The 18,454-nt window shown below is 41.0% G+C and overlaps 2 protein-coding genes across 3 annotated transcripts in view; both read right to left on the reverse strand.

Moving 5' to 3' along the window:
• VWC2L (von Willebrand factor C domain containing 2 like) overlaps positions 1 to 14,405 on the reverse strand; it is a 90,840-nt gene extending 76,435 nt beyond the window's left edge. Inside the window, exons 1-2 of the mRNA XM_088675084.1 lie at positions 13,269 to 14,405; positions 10,303 to 10,772 (exon numbers count right to left, since the gene is read on the reverse strand). Coding sequence (XP_088531210.1) covers positions 10,303 to 10,695 — 393 coding nt within the window. The 5' untranslated portion in view covers positions 10,696 to 10,772; positions 13,269 to 14,405. The remainder of the gene's footprint in view (positions 1 to 10,302; positions 10,773 to 13,268) is intronic.
• A 210-nt stretch (positions 14,406 to 14,615) lies between these two features.
• SPAG16 (sperm associated antigen 16) overlaps positions 14,616 to 18,454 on the reverse strand; it is a 403,304-nt gene continuing 399,465 nt past the window's right edge. For both annotated transcript variants that reach the window (XM_088667222.1, XM_035138897.3), the window contains one exon: positions 14,616 to 14,908. In XM_088667222.1, coding sequence (XP_088523348.1) covers positions 14,733 to 14,908 — 176 coding nt within the window. In that variant the 3' untranslated portion in view covers positions 14,616 to 14,732. The remainder of the gene's footprint in view (positions 14,909 to 18,454) is intronic.

Raw genomic sequence — 18,454 nt, forward strand, 5'->3', positions numbered from 1 at the left:
CAATTTAGCTACCATATATTAGAACTAATTTATGCCAGAACCAGAGATGCTATGATAGTCCAGCAAGTCCAGCATCTGAAGCAATTATTGTAGTTCAGCTGCTGTATAAATTATTATTAACCTTCTTTTTTGTCATATTCTGAGTTACTGTCCACTGGTGTGTGTGTGTGTGTGTGTGTGTGTGTGTGTTAGGGCTGGATGCACAAATGAGGTGGGGTTTAAAAAACCAGATATGCATCCAAATGTCCATCTGAATGTGCATTCCACTGAGACCAAAGGACAACCTTTGAACATATTTATGCCGTCAGCTCCTAAATGAGACACTATGGGGCTTTCGAAGACCATGGGCCAGGAACGCTAAAGCTATATATAGGGATAGATTTTATACATCCATAATGAGTACTGTGGCCCACAAGAAGACCTCAGCAGTGCTGGCTAGGAAAAGTGAAGGCACGAGAGGTGCAGTTAATACATTGAAATGTGACACTATTTGAAGGATGCTTACTCTGTTGCTTATATGTCCCCTAGGCTGGTTTTCCGTCACAAGACCACTGCTAAGCATGATTATAATGCTGGATTTCTGTGTGGTATAGAACCAATGCCTAGACAGATACAGTACCTCACTAGTATAACAACACTATCTAAATAAATGGCTTACTTTTTATATATGTATTATTCTAGTTATTGTCTGACATGCCCTTCTACTTGAATATGTATTGCTTTTATCAGCCATGACAGAAATATAGTAAGTCAGTAATTTCAGACACTGTTGCATAGGCAACGTCACTGTAATTTTGCCAGGAGGGAGATAATAAATCATACTTTTCCATTTGACTGATGTTCTGTTTCTCTTGTCTGCTTTCAGCAGCTGAGTTCTATCTGGCATTGTTCATCGTTTCTCCTATTAAAGGATACAGCACGTTATTGAAAATGCTTTTGTGTGCAAAGATTTCCAAGCAGTACATGAAATTATAGAACACATAATGAAAAGGCATCATTGATCCTGGTTGCAGGGGGGTTCACCATGCCCCCACCTTTGGGTGACTTTATTAGTCATCATTTTTGTAAATCGTGAACACCTTAACATTCCTTGTGATGTGCACCACTGGTCAGTCTACCTAGAGCCAAGAGGTTTTCCTAATGTTTGCTTAAGCCTTTATTAACTTACTTTGAGCTGAATGCTTCTCAGAGCTCAGCACAGAACTGATTAGAGCATTTCTGCCACTCAGTAAGCAAACTGGGGAAGGGAGGATGTGTTTGGAGAGAGATCAGAGAATTGCCAATATGCTTAAAGATTTCTAGTTGCAAGGGTTTCTTAAAAAAAATTGTTAGAAAATAAGGCACCTCTAGCAACTTAAATTGGACAATTATGTAGATATCAGTGTGAGGAAAATAGGGGACTGATATAGCTCATATACATCCAAAAGATATGTTTTCCGATATCTGATTCAGATACCTTGTTACTTAGAAGACTACCCTGTTTGCTGTTGACAAATTAGGATACAGAAGGATGTAAATTTAATTGCTGTTCTGTGTTGTGAAGACCATTTGATGTGGAGATATGCTGAGTTTTCATTTCTAGATGGGGATTCTTAGTTTTGTAACCATATTGTACTGAGTCAGATCACTAGCTCAGCATCACTTACACTGACTGGTAGCAATTCTCCAGGGCTTTAAGTCTTTCCTAGCCAAACTGGGAGATGCTAGGAACTGAATTTGGGATCCTTTGCATGCAAAGCATCTGCTCAACCACTGGACTACAGCCTTTCCCTGAAATAAATGGTTATATTAATTTATATTAATATTCTTCTCTCGTGCTCTAAAAGGAGTCTTGTATTGTGTTGAGCACTGTCTGACTATTTTATAGAAGAAGCAAACCAGTGTGCAGACTGATATTTTTCAACATGTAACTTTGAAATCATTTTGGGAGCACTGTGTAGACTGGATTTCATATGATAGTTGTGCATTGTGGAAGGGATGTGCTTTTGCCCCTGTCCCTTATGCTTCCTTCCCACCTGAAATGATAGATTCTGGTTTACTGCAGACCTTAAAAAACAACATTTCAGTCTTGAAGGCAGAATGGATATGATATTTGCAAGTAAAGCACCATGTAGTATGTGCTTTCAATCTGTATCAGAAGGGGGGAGGGAGGGAAGGAAGAGATCCCTGGCCTTAGATAATTTAGGCGCTGCTGAAATGCAATAATGCACAAGTGGAAAGCAATACATATATAATGCAAACCTTCTTTAATATAATTGCATTGATTGAAACCTGTTTAAGGAGAATTAACAAAGGAGCAGATGTCTAGTATTCCCCAAACAAATGTTCCTATAATTAATTGATCACCAGTGCTTGACAAGGTTATTAAGACAGCTATAAATTGGATTATAAGACCGTACGCAATAGTCAAAACTGGCCTGAGACTTTTTTTATACTCCCCTGCCAACAATGGCTCTGCATACATGGACCCCCTATTTTAAAACTGTGGTGACGCTTGGCTTGCCATCACTAAGATCCAATGGGATTTTGATGCAGGTTTCTACAGAATTGAAAGCCAATCTATTATGCTTCCTTGCCATCTTGAAATCATATAAGCAGATTATACCTCTTATAGCATTGGACAGGAGACATTTATTTTGTTGGGTTCTTCTTTGGCTGTCTTCACAGCAAGAATGATTAATATGCTTAATATTAATGTGCTGCTTATGGACTATTGGTAAGGTGAGTGCATGATGCTTCCAGTGATGGGGTAGTGGAAATACAAGTATGTGTATGAAGTTAGATAGAGGTTACAATAGGAATGCCTGGCTCCAATAAGTCTGAACATGGAAAGAGTCTGAGTGAGGCTGGTTTGCATAAACAAAAAGCAGCAGAGAAAAGTATTGAAAAAAATGAGGTAAATTTGGATAAAACTGGGTTTCTTCATACTAAGATCCTACACAACCTGGAGCATTTTAAATTGCACAATCAGAGCATGGCTAACTCCTTAAATTGCACTCAGTGTGAGCTGTATCTGGGTGATAGAACTGGTTTCTCAAGTGACTGTTGTTCACTAGGTTCTCTTTAATCATATCATTGCAACATCACATTTAGGTCGTCTTGCAGTAGTGTGCTAAGACTAGGTTTTCCCATGGATGTTTTGGAAAAAAAAATATAAAATAAGAATAATATAGGAGAAAACTGGGTATTGAAACCCGCTTAACCTAAATCATATATCCCAGTTTCCAGCATAGCTGCCAAGTTTCCCCTTTTCTCACGAGGAATCCTATTCAGCATAAGGGAATTTCCCTTAAAAAAGGGATAACTTGGCAGCTATGGTTTCCAGCGCCTTTTAAAGTACGCTTCACGCAGAGTATATGCAGTCAGAAGTCGACCTGGCTAGGAAAACACTACCAAGAGCGTAGGGAATTATCTCCCTTATATGAAATCCCTTACTAGCTGCACACTTGTAAAAGTATACAGATGAAAATACAAACGGTTGGGTTTCTTTAACTGAAAAACAAACTGACTCAAAAGAGACTTTAAACTAAAGATAAATGCTTTCTCTCTTAGCAACTTTATCTACCTACATTCTAACCTTCAATCCATTCCAAACCTCCCACAAACTCCCACATAACTCCCATTAACTACCCAAGAATTAACAGCAAACTAGCTTTATAACTAAGCAACTCTCATACTAAGATTCAATTAAGGAATCTCTTAAACTGAGAGTCTCTCTTACTAAGATTCAACTGGGAATCTCTTAAACTGAGAATAACTGAGAATCAACTAAGTATTCTCCAACTAAGGTACTGATCTCACTGAGAGATACAGTTCTCCTAAGAGATACATTCAACTGAGAGAGTGATCTACTAAGAGATGAATCAAACTGAAAGAAGGCTTTCTGGCAGAGCCTTATATACAAGGAGCAGAGCCCACGCCTGTGAGCAATTAACAGAAATCACCGGCACCTGTTTCTCTTAAACAGACAGTATTTACATTAGACCGGCTCTAAAGTAACTTGACTATTCAAAAAACCCAACAGGATGATGGTTCACACCAACCATATACGGTAGTTTGCCACTCTGAGGCACAAGGACATAAGGACATAAGGACAGTCTGCTGGATCAGGCCAATGGCCCATCTAGTGCAGCATCCTGTCCTCACAGTGGCCAACCAGATGCTTGTGGGAAAGCAGAAACCCCTCCTGTGGGTTCCAGCAACCGCAGGAAGCATTGCTGCCTCCAACTGTGGAAGCAGAGCATAGTCATCGTAGCTAGTAGCCCTTGATAGCCCTCTTTTCCATGAATTTGTCCAAGCCTCATTTAAAGCAATCCAAGCTTGTGGCCATTGCTGCTTCATTGGAGAGTGAGTTTTATAATTTGGCTACACACTGCGTGAAGAAGTACTTCATTTTATCTGTCCTATTTTTTAAACTTTTATCATGTTGCCTCTTCCTTGCCTTTCCTCTAAACTAGAAATTCCCAGTGCTGCAACGAGTGCAAAACACTAGAAAGCTCTTGTGCCCCTGCTGGCTTTCTACCTGCCTGGTTGCTCTTGTTTGTTTCATTGTTTCTGTGCCTTGGCCTCCTCACCCTGTTGCCGAACTCACACATCTGTTTAACTCACCTTGATAAGCAGCCAGGGCCAAGTCACTTTGTCAGCTGGGGCTCCCTCTAGCTCATGGAGTGGGTTCCCCGACTAGCTGGTTCAATCTCACATGTTGACAGAAACCGCTTCCCTTCTGTCTAATATTTAGAACAGGGCTTTCCCTTTCTCATTTAGTCTATAACTCGCAAGCTTTTTAACACCATGGTCCTTTCCCCATCTTCATCACCCACCAATGTAGATATTTCTTTGGCTCAGTTTTCTCCCTTGGAAACTTAGAGCTTCATGCCGGTTTTCCAGGGAAGAAAACAAAACTCCATGGAGCAGGGAAGAAATGCATAACTGCAACGGGCCTCTTGTTTCAAAACAAAAGCTGAGTTCAGGGAAAGCTTTTCACCATCATGAAGATGAATCATACATAACAAATCTAATATAATAAATTAGCTGAAATCCTCCACTGAACTGGATAAAGCAAAAGAAAATGCTGCCACAAACTCCCCCATGAAACTGGATGAAGCAATTCATTCATTTTCCAATGCAAACTTCATACACTTGAGACTGAATGGAATTTAAAATGAGAGCATAGAAGGCAGTAGCTCTGGATCAGGTAACAAAAGAGGGGTGGTGTTTTTTGTTGTTGTTCTGTCTCTGCTTAATTTGAATTCAGTTCACAGCATTATTATTACAGTCGCAGCTTGGTTGCCGAACACCTTGGAAGTGATTGTTCCGATTTTCAAATGATTTTCGGAAGCTGAACATCTGGTGCAGCTTTCACGGCTTCTGATTGGCTGCAGGAGCTTCCTGCAGCCAATCAGAGGCCGTGCTTTGGTTTCTGAACATTTTGGAAGTCGAATGGACTTCCAGAATGGATTCTATCAACATCATCATCATAATTATCATCATCATTATTACTTTTTATTAAATTTGTATATTTCCGTTCAACTGAAGATCACAGGGTGGCTGACAACATAAAAATACAAAATGAGAACACAAAATACATACCATAATAATAAAAGAAAAACAAACCAGTAACCTCCCCTCCTACAAACACATTTTAAATCCCATAGAACAGGCACGTCCAACAGGTAGATCGTGATCTACCGGTAGATCACTGGACGTCTGTGGTAGATCACTGGTAGATCACTGGCTCCCCCCAAAGCAGCTCAACAACTTTAGCTCCCCTAAAAAAAGCTCAACACTTTTGCCCTGCACCCCCCAAAATGTGGCTTTCCTCTTCCCTAAAAGAAGGTCAACAACTTTGACCTGAACCCCCCCAAAATAGGGTTTTCCTCCTCCCTAAAAAGCTGAACTTCGACCTGAACCCCCCAAAACAGGGCTTTCCTTCATAGAAAAAGTTCAACAACCTTGACCTGAAGCCAAAAAAAGGGGGTAGATCACTGCCAGTTTTTAACTCTGTGAGTAGATCACAGTCTCTTGAGAGTTGGCCACCCCTGCCATAGAATGTTGATCAGCCAAACCCGGCTAAAGAGAAAAGTTTTCACCCGGCGCCTTCATTTATGTAATGTAAGCATCAGGTGAGTCTCCATGGGGAAGCATTCCAAAAACAGAAAAGCTGCACTGAACTCATAGGTTGGGGTCACAAGAACCTGGGTTTGAGCGTACATCACATTAACAATTAAGGCCACTGAGACATGAGAACTAGCTGAAGGAAGCAGGGATATGTGAAAAACAACAACACTCCATTTCATTTAGCCTTTCAATATACTTTAGTTGAGATCCCTGCATTGTGGGGGTTTGGACTAGAAGGCTCTACAATTCTATGATTCTATGAGGAACCTCAAAATTGGCCTCAAAACTTCACTTTAGCTGCAATTTGGTGTCAATGTGAAATATGTCATTAGATGTATAAATATGGCCACCATCCCAAAAAACTCTTTGGATGTTCTTTACACAAGCAGGATTCTCCAAAACCACTTTGATATTTTTCTTTAATATAGATTAACTTCTGTGGCACCTGTATACCCGGCAACTCTTCCTAGCTGGAATAATATATAAAGTAAATGAGCTCTTTATACATTAGTAGAAATGGGCAAGCCATCTCTATCTTGAACTGAACTTGATCCGGACCAAAATAATCCTTCAGTTTTGTCCAGTTCTGTGGTCCACAGACAGGAGCAAAAGAACTGGCATTCAACACTGCAGAATCTTGTTCTGAGTTGGGAGGATCATAGAAACATTGAATTGTAGAGTTGAGGACTACAAAACGTAAGGACAAATACTAGGTCATGCTAGAAAGAATTATTTGAAATTTAACAGAGTGCTGTTAATCACGTCTCCCTTTCCACTGCTTCAAACTATGTTTTATATGTGAAACATATTTTAGTGGCTAAGTAATTCCACCAATTGTCAGCACTATTCACCTCACCCAGATGAAGAACACCAGTCTCCACTAAAGACCACAAACTAGAACAAGGAATGAGTTTAGCTCACACTGTCTTAACATTGCAGTAAGATACAAAGAATTTAGGAATATGGGGTGAGTCATAAAAGCCTCCATTTATTTCTGACCAGTTTTTATACATTTCCAGGAGGGTTTCTGTTTAATGATGTTGCACTTATTACTGTGGCACCTTCACCTGCACTGTGGTAGGTCACTGTTGTTATAATCCTCATCTTGCAGAGGGCTAAAAGGGAAGAGGCTTGTCAAAGGGCACCTTTTCAGTTGCTGGCTGACTGACACAGGATCTAAAGCAGGGAGTTCATGAGTTGCAGTTCAATCTCTTGGCCACTCTGACTCTTGCCTCATGGCTGGTACAGTTCCCCACAAATCACTGGTCTCCTCTCCTGAGTAAGACTCCAGCCCTCCTTCCCCCCAGTGCACACTCATCTGTGTCCTGCCAGTTCCTGACACCTGATAAGTCTTTCAAAAACGCAATCACAGGTAAGCTGTGCCACATGTGTGGTTACTTCCTACAGAGATGTGGCAATCAGCACACTGCTATCCCAAACTGCACAACAGAGGCGTTTTGATGGGATGGTGACAATTTCTGGAGCAATGTAGAGAATCCTTTGACATGAACAAGTTGCCATGTGGGGCAATCTTCATGCAGCTGTGCTTTCACGGGACTATTATGCTGCTAATAACACAGGTGAATTTCGACATTCAAGCTTTTCCAGCAATGTTGCTAACAATTTAACTGATGCCATAGAAGTATTCTATGGATAAACTGGGATAAGCTCCACCCGGCCATTCTGTTTCCTGGAGTGCCTTAGCACCTAAGCCAAGCTAACACAATGGCTCACATAATCTATTATAAGAGAGTGGGGCTACTGGGGAATCTAGCCATATCCCAAAAGTGAATACACATATAGCATCCCTCCAGATATGTGGGCAGTCCTGACCCATTCCATAGTATGCAATTCACATGGAGAAACATAAGGTTCAGTCTAGCAAAGCTGAGTGCCTTTAAATCCTACTTATTCTAATGGGAGAATACTCCAACTGAAATTTCATTCTTCTAACCAATTGTTGTTAGTTGGCCTTAAGTCTTACTTGCAGCCATCATGTTCAAGGTTTTCTTTTAATGGTCCATGTGAATGTATACGCTGTGTGGGAGGCAACTATATGTGGTGTGAACAGATCTCACTATGAAGAGATCTCACATCTGTAATAACAAGTTTTAGGGGGGGGGGGTTAATGAAATGCAGTCAATAAATCTGAGTGTTACACATTGCTCTTTTGCTCCAGCAGGGGCATCTGTTAACAGAATAGGAGGGGTGGCAATTTTTACAAGCTTGTCCTCCTCCCTGCAGTCCCTCACCCCACCTCAACACACACACTGTTCTGGTGGGCCCCAACCATCCAGAGCAGATTTTCAGGGGACACTGTGGAAGGTGGAATTGGAAGTAAATGCCTCCCTTCCTGTTCCATTAGTGGACACCTGTATTGGATATACAACTCCATCTTTAGAAAGATAGTAAGACAGCAAGAAAGGTGAGGCCCTTTGATTTATTTATTTTTCTGGGCTTTATATGGGTTTTATCATCTTTGCACTGATAATGCCAGTTCAACAGGCTGAAGAACCTCTATCTGAGGTCTAGAAAAACTGTGGATGGGGTTGAGGAAAAATCCCTTGAGCTAGATGGACCATTGATCTACTCTGAACAGGGCAATTCCTTTTCCCACTTTGTAGGTACTCATTTCCAGACTTACTGAGGTTGTTTCATGCCTAAGGTTACATGTATGAAACTATTTACTTCACAATAATTGGACCCTGCTCAATAGTTGAAGAGAACTAGATCTTCAGACTGTCAGAAAAGGCAGGGGGATTTCAGTCATAGAAAGTAACCTCGGCCTTCACAGCAGTCAAAACTAATTCTTGCACTAGAAATATAGACTTCAAGCCATTTAGAATACAATCCTATGGTCCCTGAGAAGGCATTTTAGAGGCCACTGGATCCATTAGATCTCCTTTTCTCTACTCTCAGAGATCTCATGTTGGAAGCTGTGGGAAGGTCAACTATCAATCCTGCTTCAATGTCAGAGCTCTAATATCAAAGAGAGTGAAAAGAAGACATTCTGGAGAGGGTGTTGTCTTCCTGTTCTCTCAACAAGCTCACGAAGTGGGGTGGGAGCAAACTATGCCAGTCTTGCAGCTGGAGTACTCCTTACCAGTGTTTCCTATGGGGGGGGGCAACCTTAACAAAAAATTAGGGGGGAGAACAAAATGCCATTAGTGCATTGGAAAATATGGTTCCTCAACTTTTGGTTGTCCTTTACCTGCACCTTTGGATTGCTCTGTAAACATGTGGAATGACAATGGGGTCAGCCTTTCCTGCATAGTTATAGAATATAAATCACCTCTTATCAGTTTTGCTTGTTTCCATATGCTTGGAGTTCTTCAGTCCACCATCTTATTGTGGATCTTCTCATATGGTTACCCATCCTTGATGAAAAATGGAAATATTGTGGCCTTGATCCAGAGAAACACAAGTGGAAATGAGCATGGCTTAGAGTGACTTTTCAGCCCCTCAAAAAGCTCCATTGAGCACTTGGGGACCCTCTTGAATGAGGTGTGTTGTGTTGTGAGGGGCTGAGGTGGAAGGGGGAGACACTGAAAGTTGGGTGGGGTGGAAACACCTTCCATGAGGAGGAACTTTACTCAGAAAAGGTGCCTGCCTGATTTTTTGCCCATCCATCCTTTCCCCACAGCAACATAGCCCACCTCGTTAAGAAGAATCCTCCAACCCTCAGGAGAGGGGGCTGCCAGGAGAAGGGAGGTGTGGGGAAGTCATTTGCGGTCAGTTCCACATCCACTGGAACTTCTCCACTGGCACAATCATTCTAGGTTTACCTGCAAAATTGATTGTTTCTTTTCTGGTGTTCTTCATTAATACTAGATACAGGTCAGTCAAAGCGCTTAATTGCTGGTTAATTGATGCATGAAAGCTAAAACACATTTTTCCAAAGGAGGTAGTTGGACTTGTACATATCTCTAAAGAGTCTCATATTCTGGAACCAAGACAAGGTAACATGCTAGTTCAAATTATCTCTAATGCACCTCCTATTCCCACCCACCTGACAATGATAACACAGAAATTGGATATTTATTGACTAGCATTCCACACCTTTTCCCAATATCAATTAGACATCAAATTAATGCATGATTTTTAAAGTACTGTATGTATTTCTAGATCTAGATGCACATACACAATGAAATAAGGAATCAATGAATTAATATGTATTGGTCTTACCTTAAACTCCTCCAAGACTTTGTAGCTTTTCCCATGGTATTCACAAAAGTTCCTCACTTCTTTGCATTCCGGACAGCATCCATTGTGTTCTACTTTAGTACACTTTGGGTGGATTTTGGGGCATTCTGGTTGGTCACAAACAGGTCCATCTTCAGTACAGACACATGGACAGTTGGAATGCCCTGGGAAAAACCGCTCTCCCAGTTTGTATACAAAACCACTGTCATCCACACAACCTTTCCCTCGATAGTCATCAAATATCAGATTATTATCATTATTTGAGATTTGATCCCCGTCGTCAGCAGGGTAGTCTTCATGGTTGAAGGCAGCTGGAGTGACCAAACTAGGAATTAGCAACAGAAATATGCAGGCTTCATGAATATGAAGAGCCATCCCCCTCCTCAACTTCTGTATATGGTCCTAATATCAGATATACACAGATGCTTCCATGGAGAGGCCAGAGTGGTGGGCTGAAAACAAATATTTTAAATAGGTACAATTTGAAACATATATAGCTATATAGCAGCTGACAAACATTAACTAATTAGAAATCCTGTCTTTTCAAGAACCATGGGGTCAAATCATTAGGTCATGTATGTAATACTGGCATAATCAACTGGAAATACGTGTACATAATTTGGATAATCCTCAAGCTATATTGGCTCTGTCTAATGCCAGGAATTGGTTGTTTATCTAACTTCATCTGGATAGCATGCACAATGTGTACCTCAATTCTCCTTGTTAAATTAAACAATGTTCACACAACATAATGAAATGGTATAAAGCAGAGTATTGCTAAATCTCAATGGATGATGAGCTATATGCCTTCAACTTGTCTCCAGATAACGCATCCATCATTATAACTAGAAAACTAAAAGGGAATGCTAATCCAAACTGGATTGGACAATATGCCTATTAGCCAAGCAAGATAAGAATTGATACTTCTTGACGTTAGTCAGACTCCTATGTGACAAACACATTAGTCACATGTTGAATATTTCCCATGCTGTTTGCATAAATACAAGCAATTTATTGTTTACATCTAGGTGACATGCACATTTGTTTACTCACTGGTGCAGATTTTTTTTTAAAAGAAATTGCTAAGAGGATGAATTACAGGTGAATGAGACTTTAATGGAATTCAGTCTAGAGTCCATAATCATTTCTATCTTACTACTGGGATCACAACTCAGCACTGCTTTCAATCTACCTCAATTGGTTAATTAAAACTAAGATGTAAATATGCCAGGTGTTTTCATGGGAAGCAAGAGGTAAAAGAGAGAAAGATTCTGAAATGTAATTACATTTAGACTTTGAATGAGAAGAAAATGGTGTACCAATTGTACTACTGAGTATAATGAAAAATGTTTGGCTGTGGTACTTATCTGGCAGAAATCAAAAGGTGTATTATAGTCTTTTCTATATGAACTGATTCATAATGGCTTCTTTTTCTTAACCAGTAGCCTCCAGTGTGCCTTACAGGGGCTCAACATGACTGTAGCACTCATATGTATGAGTACTTGTGGATCCTAAGTGGCTGTGTTCATACTTGGATTTGCTAACCGATTGTTTTTCTTATTTTACATTTCCCCTTGCCTTATCGTAAAGCCTTAGGGCATCTAATATCATCTCAAAATATATAAACACTGAGTCACAATCAGCATGTACAAGGAGAAACCTACTAGGCACACTAAATTATTTCAATAGGCCATGTCAACTTAGTATCTCATAAGCCACCATATACACACAGATACCCCACACAATTCAGAAAGGAAGGCACATACACAGATTGCCTGGTTTCAAAATGAAGGGGAGTCCTGCCTTTCCCTCACACTCTGCTTCTATTTTGCTGCTTTACTATTGGCTGTGCTCAGTTATCACTCTGACAGACTTACTCCTGTAACACTCTTCTTGCCCAGGAGCAAGAGAAGAAAAAGGTGGGAAGGAGGGTTTCGATGAAATTGGAGAGGAAACAGAAATTCTATAAATTCTAAATTTATAATCAAAATCTTCTAAGGCAAGAGTTATTTCAATTAATTGGATGTGTGGCACAGAGTCAAAATCAAAACAATCTTCTTGCCTCTTTTGAATCTCTTGCTGTCTGGGACCAACTTAACAGTGGTCTATATCAAACTGACACACACACATGCTACTAATGATAGGAAATGTAATTTTTATATCAACATGTACACAATGAATGTGTATCATTTATATGCACATTTGTATATGCATCTCTATATGCCATGTTCTTTTAAAAATAAAATGCTGCCAAGCAAGAATGACTCAGGGAAAAAGCAAGCCTTGCATCTTGCAGAGCAAACTAGATGATCCTGTTGACAAAGCAGTTTATTCAGTGCTGAGAGAAAGCAAAGAAGGGGATTGGGTGTTTCACATGTCTGCTCAGAATGTTTCATTGCTTGAAGTTCAAGATATGCTTTTACCACAAGGGTACATCCTACAGCAGTGGCAAGAGCATTTCACTCTGTTTTATTTGTGTTGCAGAACTGTTTAGCCTGCCTTTCAGATGCAGTCAGAGAGTCACTCACATGCTACAGGTAGGCTCAAGTGAGCCCATGCTTAAAGCTGTGGAAACTTTAGAAAACAAGCAAATTGCAAAAAAGTGATTTATAGTGGGGGCAACAGAAAACAACCCATTGAATAAAATCAAGCATTATGAATAAAAAGAAAACAAATTTCACAAAGGATCAACATTGTTAACAATACTTTGCTACAGCATTTGACCATTCTGGGTATTTTGTTAGAACTTCATTAGCCTATGTTTTTTATAGAGAGAGGAGAGATGGAATATAATGAAAATCTATTCTGTTGTTTAAAAATTCAACATGTAAATAAGCTCTGGAAAGCTATCACAGTACAAATTTATTCTCTTTTATTATTTCTGATTCCAGGGAATTTTAAATTCTTGAGAAGTCTACATTTTATCTCATTGTAAAATGTATACTTACCTATTCCAAGTGAAAGCTGGAAAGGTTTACAGGCCACCATAGATTAAAATTTCAGCAAGTCCTCTGAATTACACTTCCAAGAAAGAATCATGGAAAATCCCTTTCCCCAGTGCCTCCCATTTCACACAGGAAACCCAGCAGATACACCAAGAGACTGAAGCTTTAACCCTGTGTTCAGAATTCAAATAAACAACCATAAGGGGGTCCAGAGGTGAGGCTTCTTGATAGAAAGCTACACTCCAAAAATATGATCATTGTTGCTAGATTGTTCTTTTATCTCCTTATATCCTTGGTTGCAATCTTCAGTTCCACCCCCCACCAAAAAAGACCCCCACCAGATCACTCCGCTCTGTATATCTGCAAAAAAGCACGCAAGGGTGGAGAATGGGCTACGCTTCCAATTCCAGAAACAGCAACAGCAACAGCATGCTGGAGCTTAGAGCCAATCCAGACCGAAATGCAGTCAGCAGCACCATCGTGTCAGTGTGGCTTTCCGGAGGCTCTCCCCAAAACAAATGATAGGGGACGTGTGGGTTTCCAGCACGGCAGCAACTTTTGGCAAGATTCAGCACCGAACAGCAGCCCCTTCGGAGCACGTTCCGTCAAGCCGATTCTGGGATCCTTCAGCACCAAAGACAGCGACCGGCGATTCGCATTTTGCATCATGCAGGCGGCGGAACGTGCCGCTCCTCTGGGCGAAAAAAACAAATCCTATAGCTTCTATTCAATGGGTCCACGTTCACTCTGGGAAGCTTTCCCTAGACGGAAGGTATTTTCTAAATTACCCATAAATATACTTTTGCATTTGACAACTACCTTCCAAAGAAACAAAACAGAAACGCTGCCGATTTCAAAACAGTAGAATCGGGCGAGACTGCAGGGCTACGTTCCAGGAAGTGGCAGTCGGTAGATTAAGGCTCTCTGCAGTTACTGACTGATGAGGCAAGGGTAACTGTCAAGGCATTGGTCTGAAACTTACACATTCTTGTTTTGCCGTCAGTCAGAATTACTACTTTAAAAAATACATTGTGTGTGTGTGTGTGGTAGATATGTATTGAACTTCAAAGTGTAGATGAATTTAGAGGTTTGAACAAGTTAAATATAACACCACTGCCAGAAAAGTATATTTTCTCTTCTGCCTTGTGCTGTAGTACCTTGGTGTGGTGGGGGAGATAATTTCTCCTGCAATTCATCTCCTCTGTCATTAGGCGTCATTGTAAAGCTATTTCTTGAGGAAAACGCCAAATGATAGCTTCCTTTGATGCATTCTTTATTGCCAAATAAACAGGCATGATTGCAAAAAGATAGTGTGTGTACATATACATATATATATATATAAAACTAAAATAAGATATGAAAACTTTGCTTTATTTCAGATAATGGAAATACATTTTAAGCCACCGGCACTGCTAGGAAGGTGCAGGAGAATTACTGTGAGATTTAATAAAATAATGGACAAATGTCTCAGTTCCAAATGCGAACAGTACCATCAGAGCCACCCGAGACCAGGTGCTCTGCCTTGTGATCAAAAACGATGCTCTGAACTTCATCTTCATGGCCCAACAAGCTGGATAGAAGACCCGATTTGAGTTCTAAGGTCTTGACAGTTCCATCGTTGCTTGCAAGAGCTACAATACGACCTATAACATAGAGCAAGGAGATCAGAGGTCCAGAAGACAAGAGTACAGAAGCAACTTTGGCAGCTCTGTGCCTGAGGCTGTAGACTCTCACATTCAATTTATCCATTTTCTGCACATAACCAAGACTTAGATTTTTAAAAAATAAACCTTAAGATTTTTGCACAATATTTTTACCATAAGTATATGTATAAATAAAATTTAGATTGTAAGGGGCCATAAATGTTTAGCCATGAGACCATGAACATTTGCTATGCATTGAAGGCAAATACTGCCCCCCAAGCTGAAGACAGCTACTTATCCAGCAAACCCTTGTAAGCAGAGGATGTCCCGTATGTACACAAAGAGGTCCATTTCCTGCAATACCCCTCCTTGTAATGGAGTTGAAAACTTAGAGCTTCCAACTTGATTTGAAGAAAGTGGGGGAGCCCTCTTGAATGCTTACTCTGTAATCTAGGTAAAAATATGGACCAGAGAGAATAGGCATTTCAATGGCTCTAAAATGCAACTAGCTATTGAAAACATAAATTGTATCAGATGCTGAGCAAGAATCATTTATTTGTAACCCATAGAGAAAGAGAGAATGTGAATGCAGAGGGCAGAAAAGGGTGTCAAGGAGGGCTGGGGAGGATAGCTAGAAGCAGCAGAGACCTACATTTTCCAAAAACTGGCAAGGGCTGGAACTTTCAACTCCATCCAACTTCATTACAAACCTAAAAACCTGCTTGAGTCAAAGGCTGTACATACACACTGCCCTCTATTGCCAGCAACTCAGTATTCCAGCATGAAAATTTGGGTGGCTAAAGGGAAGTACATGTTTTAGTGGTAGCGTTCCTTCAGCCAACAAGAGGTTTCCGTGGCAGGAACCCATGACAGCCTCAAGGTCAAGAGTTGGGAAGGATAACTCAAATCCCTTTGACCCTGAACACATGATGGAATCCATGGAAAGAGACCCTGAAGAGGCACGGCACAGGACTTCATGGCTGCCATGACAACTGTGGGGCTGTCCCAACATGTCATCAACCCAACACATGTGACCGACTACACCTTGGACCTTGTTTTCTCAACTGGGCAGGAAGAGGGTGATCTGAATATTGACTATAGTCCCTTCCTATTGTGATTTAGGCTGCCTCTGAAGGCGGTTTGGAAACCTCAGCTGGTGCAGAATTCAGTGGCCAGGATGCTCACTGGGGCAAGACAGTTTGAGCATATACAGTAATGCCAATCCTGGCCTGGCAATGGCTGACAATTAGTTTCTAGGCCCAGTTTAAAGTGCTGGTTTTAGGCTACAAAGCCTAAAACAGCTCTGGACTGCAATACCTCAAGGACCACTTCTTCCCATATGAAATGTCCCGGACCCTGAAATCATCATCTGAGGCCAGGGGTCCCCAAACTAAGGCCCGGGGGCCGGATGCGGCCCAATCACCTTCTAAATCCGGCCCGCGGAAGGTCCGGGAACCAGCATATTTTTACATGAGTAGAATGTGTCCTTTTATTTAAAATGCATCTCTGGGTTATTTGTGGGGCATAGGAATTCGTTCACCCCCCCCCCAAAAAAAGTCTGGCCCACCACATGGTCTGAGGGACAGTGGACCGGCCCCCTGCTGAAAAAGTTTGCTGACCCCTGATCTGAGGCCCTTCTTTGTTTGCCCCCTCTGTGAGAAGACCAGAGGATGGCAACACGAGGACAGGCCTTTCCTACAGTGGCTCCCTGCTTGCGAGATGCTGCTTGCCTAGGCACCAAGTAAAAACATTCTTCTTCTCCCAGGCCTTTGGGTAATTGAACAATCTATGATATTTTAAACTGTTTGTGTGTGGGGGGGGTATTATTGTTTGTTACTATGGTATGTATTTTTGTTTTTTATATTGTAAACCTCCCCAGGATCTTCAGGTGAAGGGCAGTATAGAAGTTTAATAAATTGTAACTCTTCCAATATGCCTTCATCCTATGTTCCTTATTCACCTGGCTAGGCTTCATGGGGAACTTAGAAGAGGGATAGCAAATGTTCTCACTTCTCTATGTCATATCACTGCCCTCTAACCGTGAGATACAGGCTCCCACTAATAGGTAGGGGATCTGTTAGGACACCGTGACACTGCCCAAGGATATTAGAATCCAAATTGCTAGTGCTATACAAGAATCACAAGCAGAAAACCGGTTTTTTAAAAAGAAGGAGGAGGAGGAGAAGGAGAAGCTGACTAAACATCAGGAAAACCTTTCTGACAGTAAGAGCTGTTTGACAGTGGAACGGAATGCCTTGGGAGGTGGTGGACTCTCCTTCCTTGGAGGTTTGTAAGCAGAGGTTGGAGGACCATCTTCCATGGATGCTTTTTTGAGATTCCTGCATTGCAGGGGGTTGGATTAGATGACAATTCAACGATTCTATTATTCTACCCCAATATGCTATTGATAACTTAACAGCTAAAGTTAAGCTAGCATCTGGTATGTTATATATTTGAATTACTCTATTAACTTACCTGAGAAATTCCTCATAAATTAAATGTAATAATCAATAAATTCATTTCAAAGCAGATGTGGTCAAGAAAGACATCACAGCAATTCAAGTACCGTAATGATTACAAACACTTTTGGGGTAAAGCAGAAAGTTCAAAATACACTCAGGGTGATTATAAGTCTTTGTGTGTTCTGGTATATGGTTTTAAAAATTACCCAAATATGAAGAATTAATTTTTTCCAGGTCAAAGGCTGACCTGAAGGAACAACTCCACCCCCATCGTTCAGCCTGGACACTGAGTTCCAGTTCTGAGGGCCTTCTGGTGGTTCCGTCACTGTGTGAAGTGAAGTTACAGGGAATCAGGCAGAGGGCCTTCTCGGTGGTGGTGCCTTCTCTTTGGAATGCCCTCCCATAATAAAATTATTGCTGCTGTTGTTATTGCTGCTGCTGCTGCTGCTGTTATCCCTTCTCCTTAATAATAGTCCCAGGAGCCAATAGTAACTTGCCATTCTGAGGATAGGTGCACATGCACATATAATAAATGTTGATCTGATTGAAGAAGTGGGATTTAACATTGCAAGTATCTCACTTCATAGTTTTAATGGGACTCACTGTGCCAATACATTTTATCTTATACTTCTTTTAAAACCTACTCTATCCCCCCATGCCTCGGGATGCACTTTCACATTTCAGAATGGGCCTTCCTGCATGACTTCTTAATACTAAACGAGTGTCCAGCAGATGCTTCTAATGACCAACTTACCTTTTTAACCTTTTCTTATTTCTTGCTTCTTTGCAACAGCTCTGTGAAGTTGGGTACTATTAGGGAAATTGGCAAAGACTACCCACCACTTTCAATAGGTTCTACTCTAACCTCTATTGCTTTCAATGAGACTTTGCCATGTCTAACTTCAGTAGAAGAATTTGAGGTTATGAATTATTACATTGATCCAAGACTTTTATGTGAATTTTAGACAGAAGTGCCAATTGGCAATGAACTAGATCTAATCTAGCTTAGGGTGCAGCCCCAATGCCCTTTGCGCCAGGTTGGTGGCTGGGTGCTGGGCTGTGCAGAAGTTCTCCTTCACCCAAC

The sequence above is a fragment of the Zootoca vivipara genome, chromosome 1 (assembly GCF_965207765.1).
Source record: "Zootoca vivipara chromosome 1, rZooViv2.hap1.1, whole genome shotgun sequence".
Classification (NCBI taxonomy): Eukaryota; Metazoa; Chordata; class Lepidosauria; order Squamata; family Lacertidae; genus Zootoca; species Zootoca vivipara.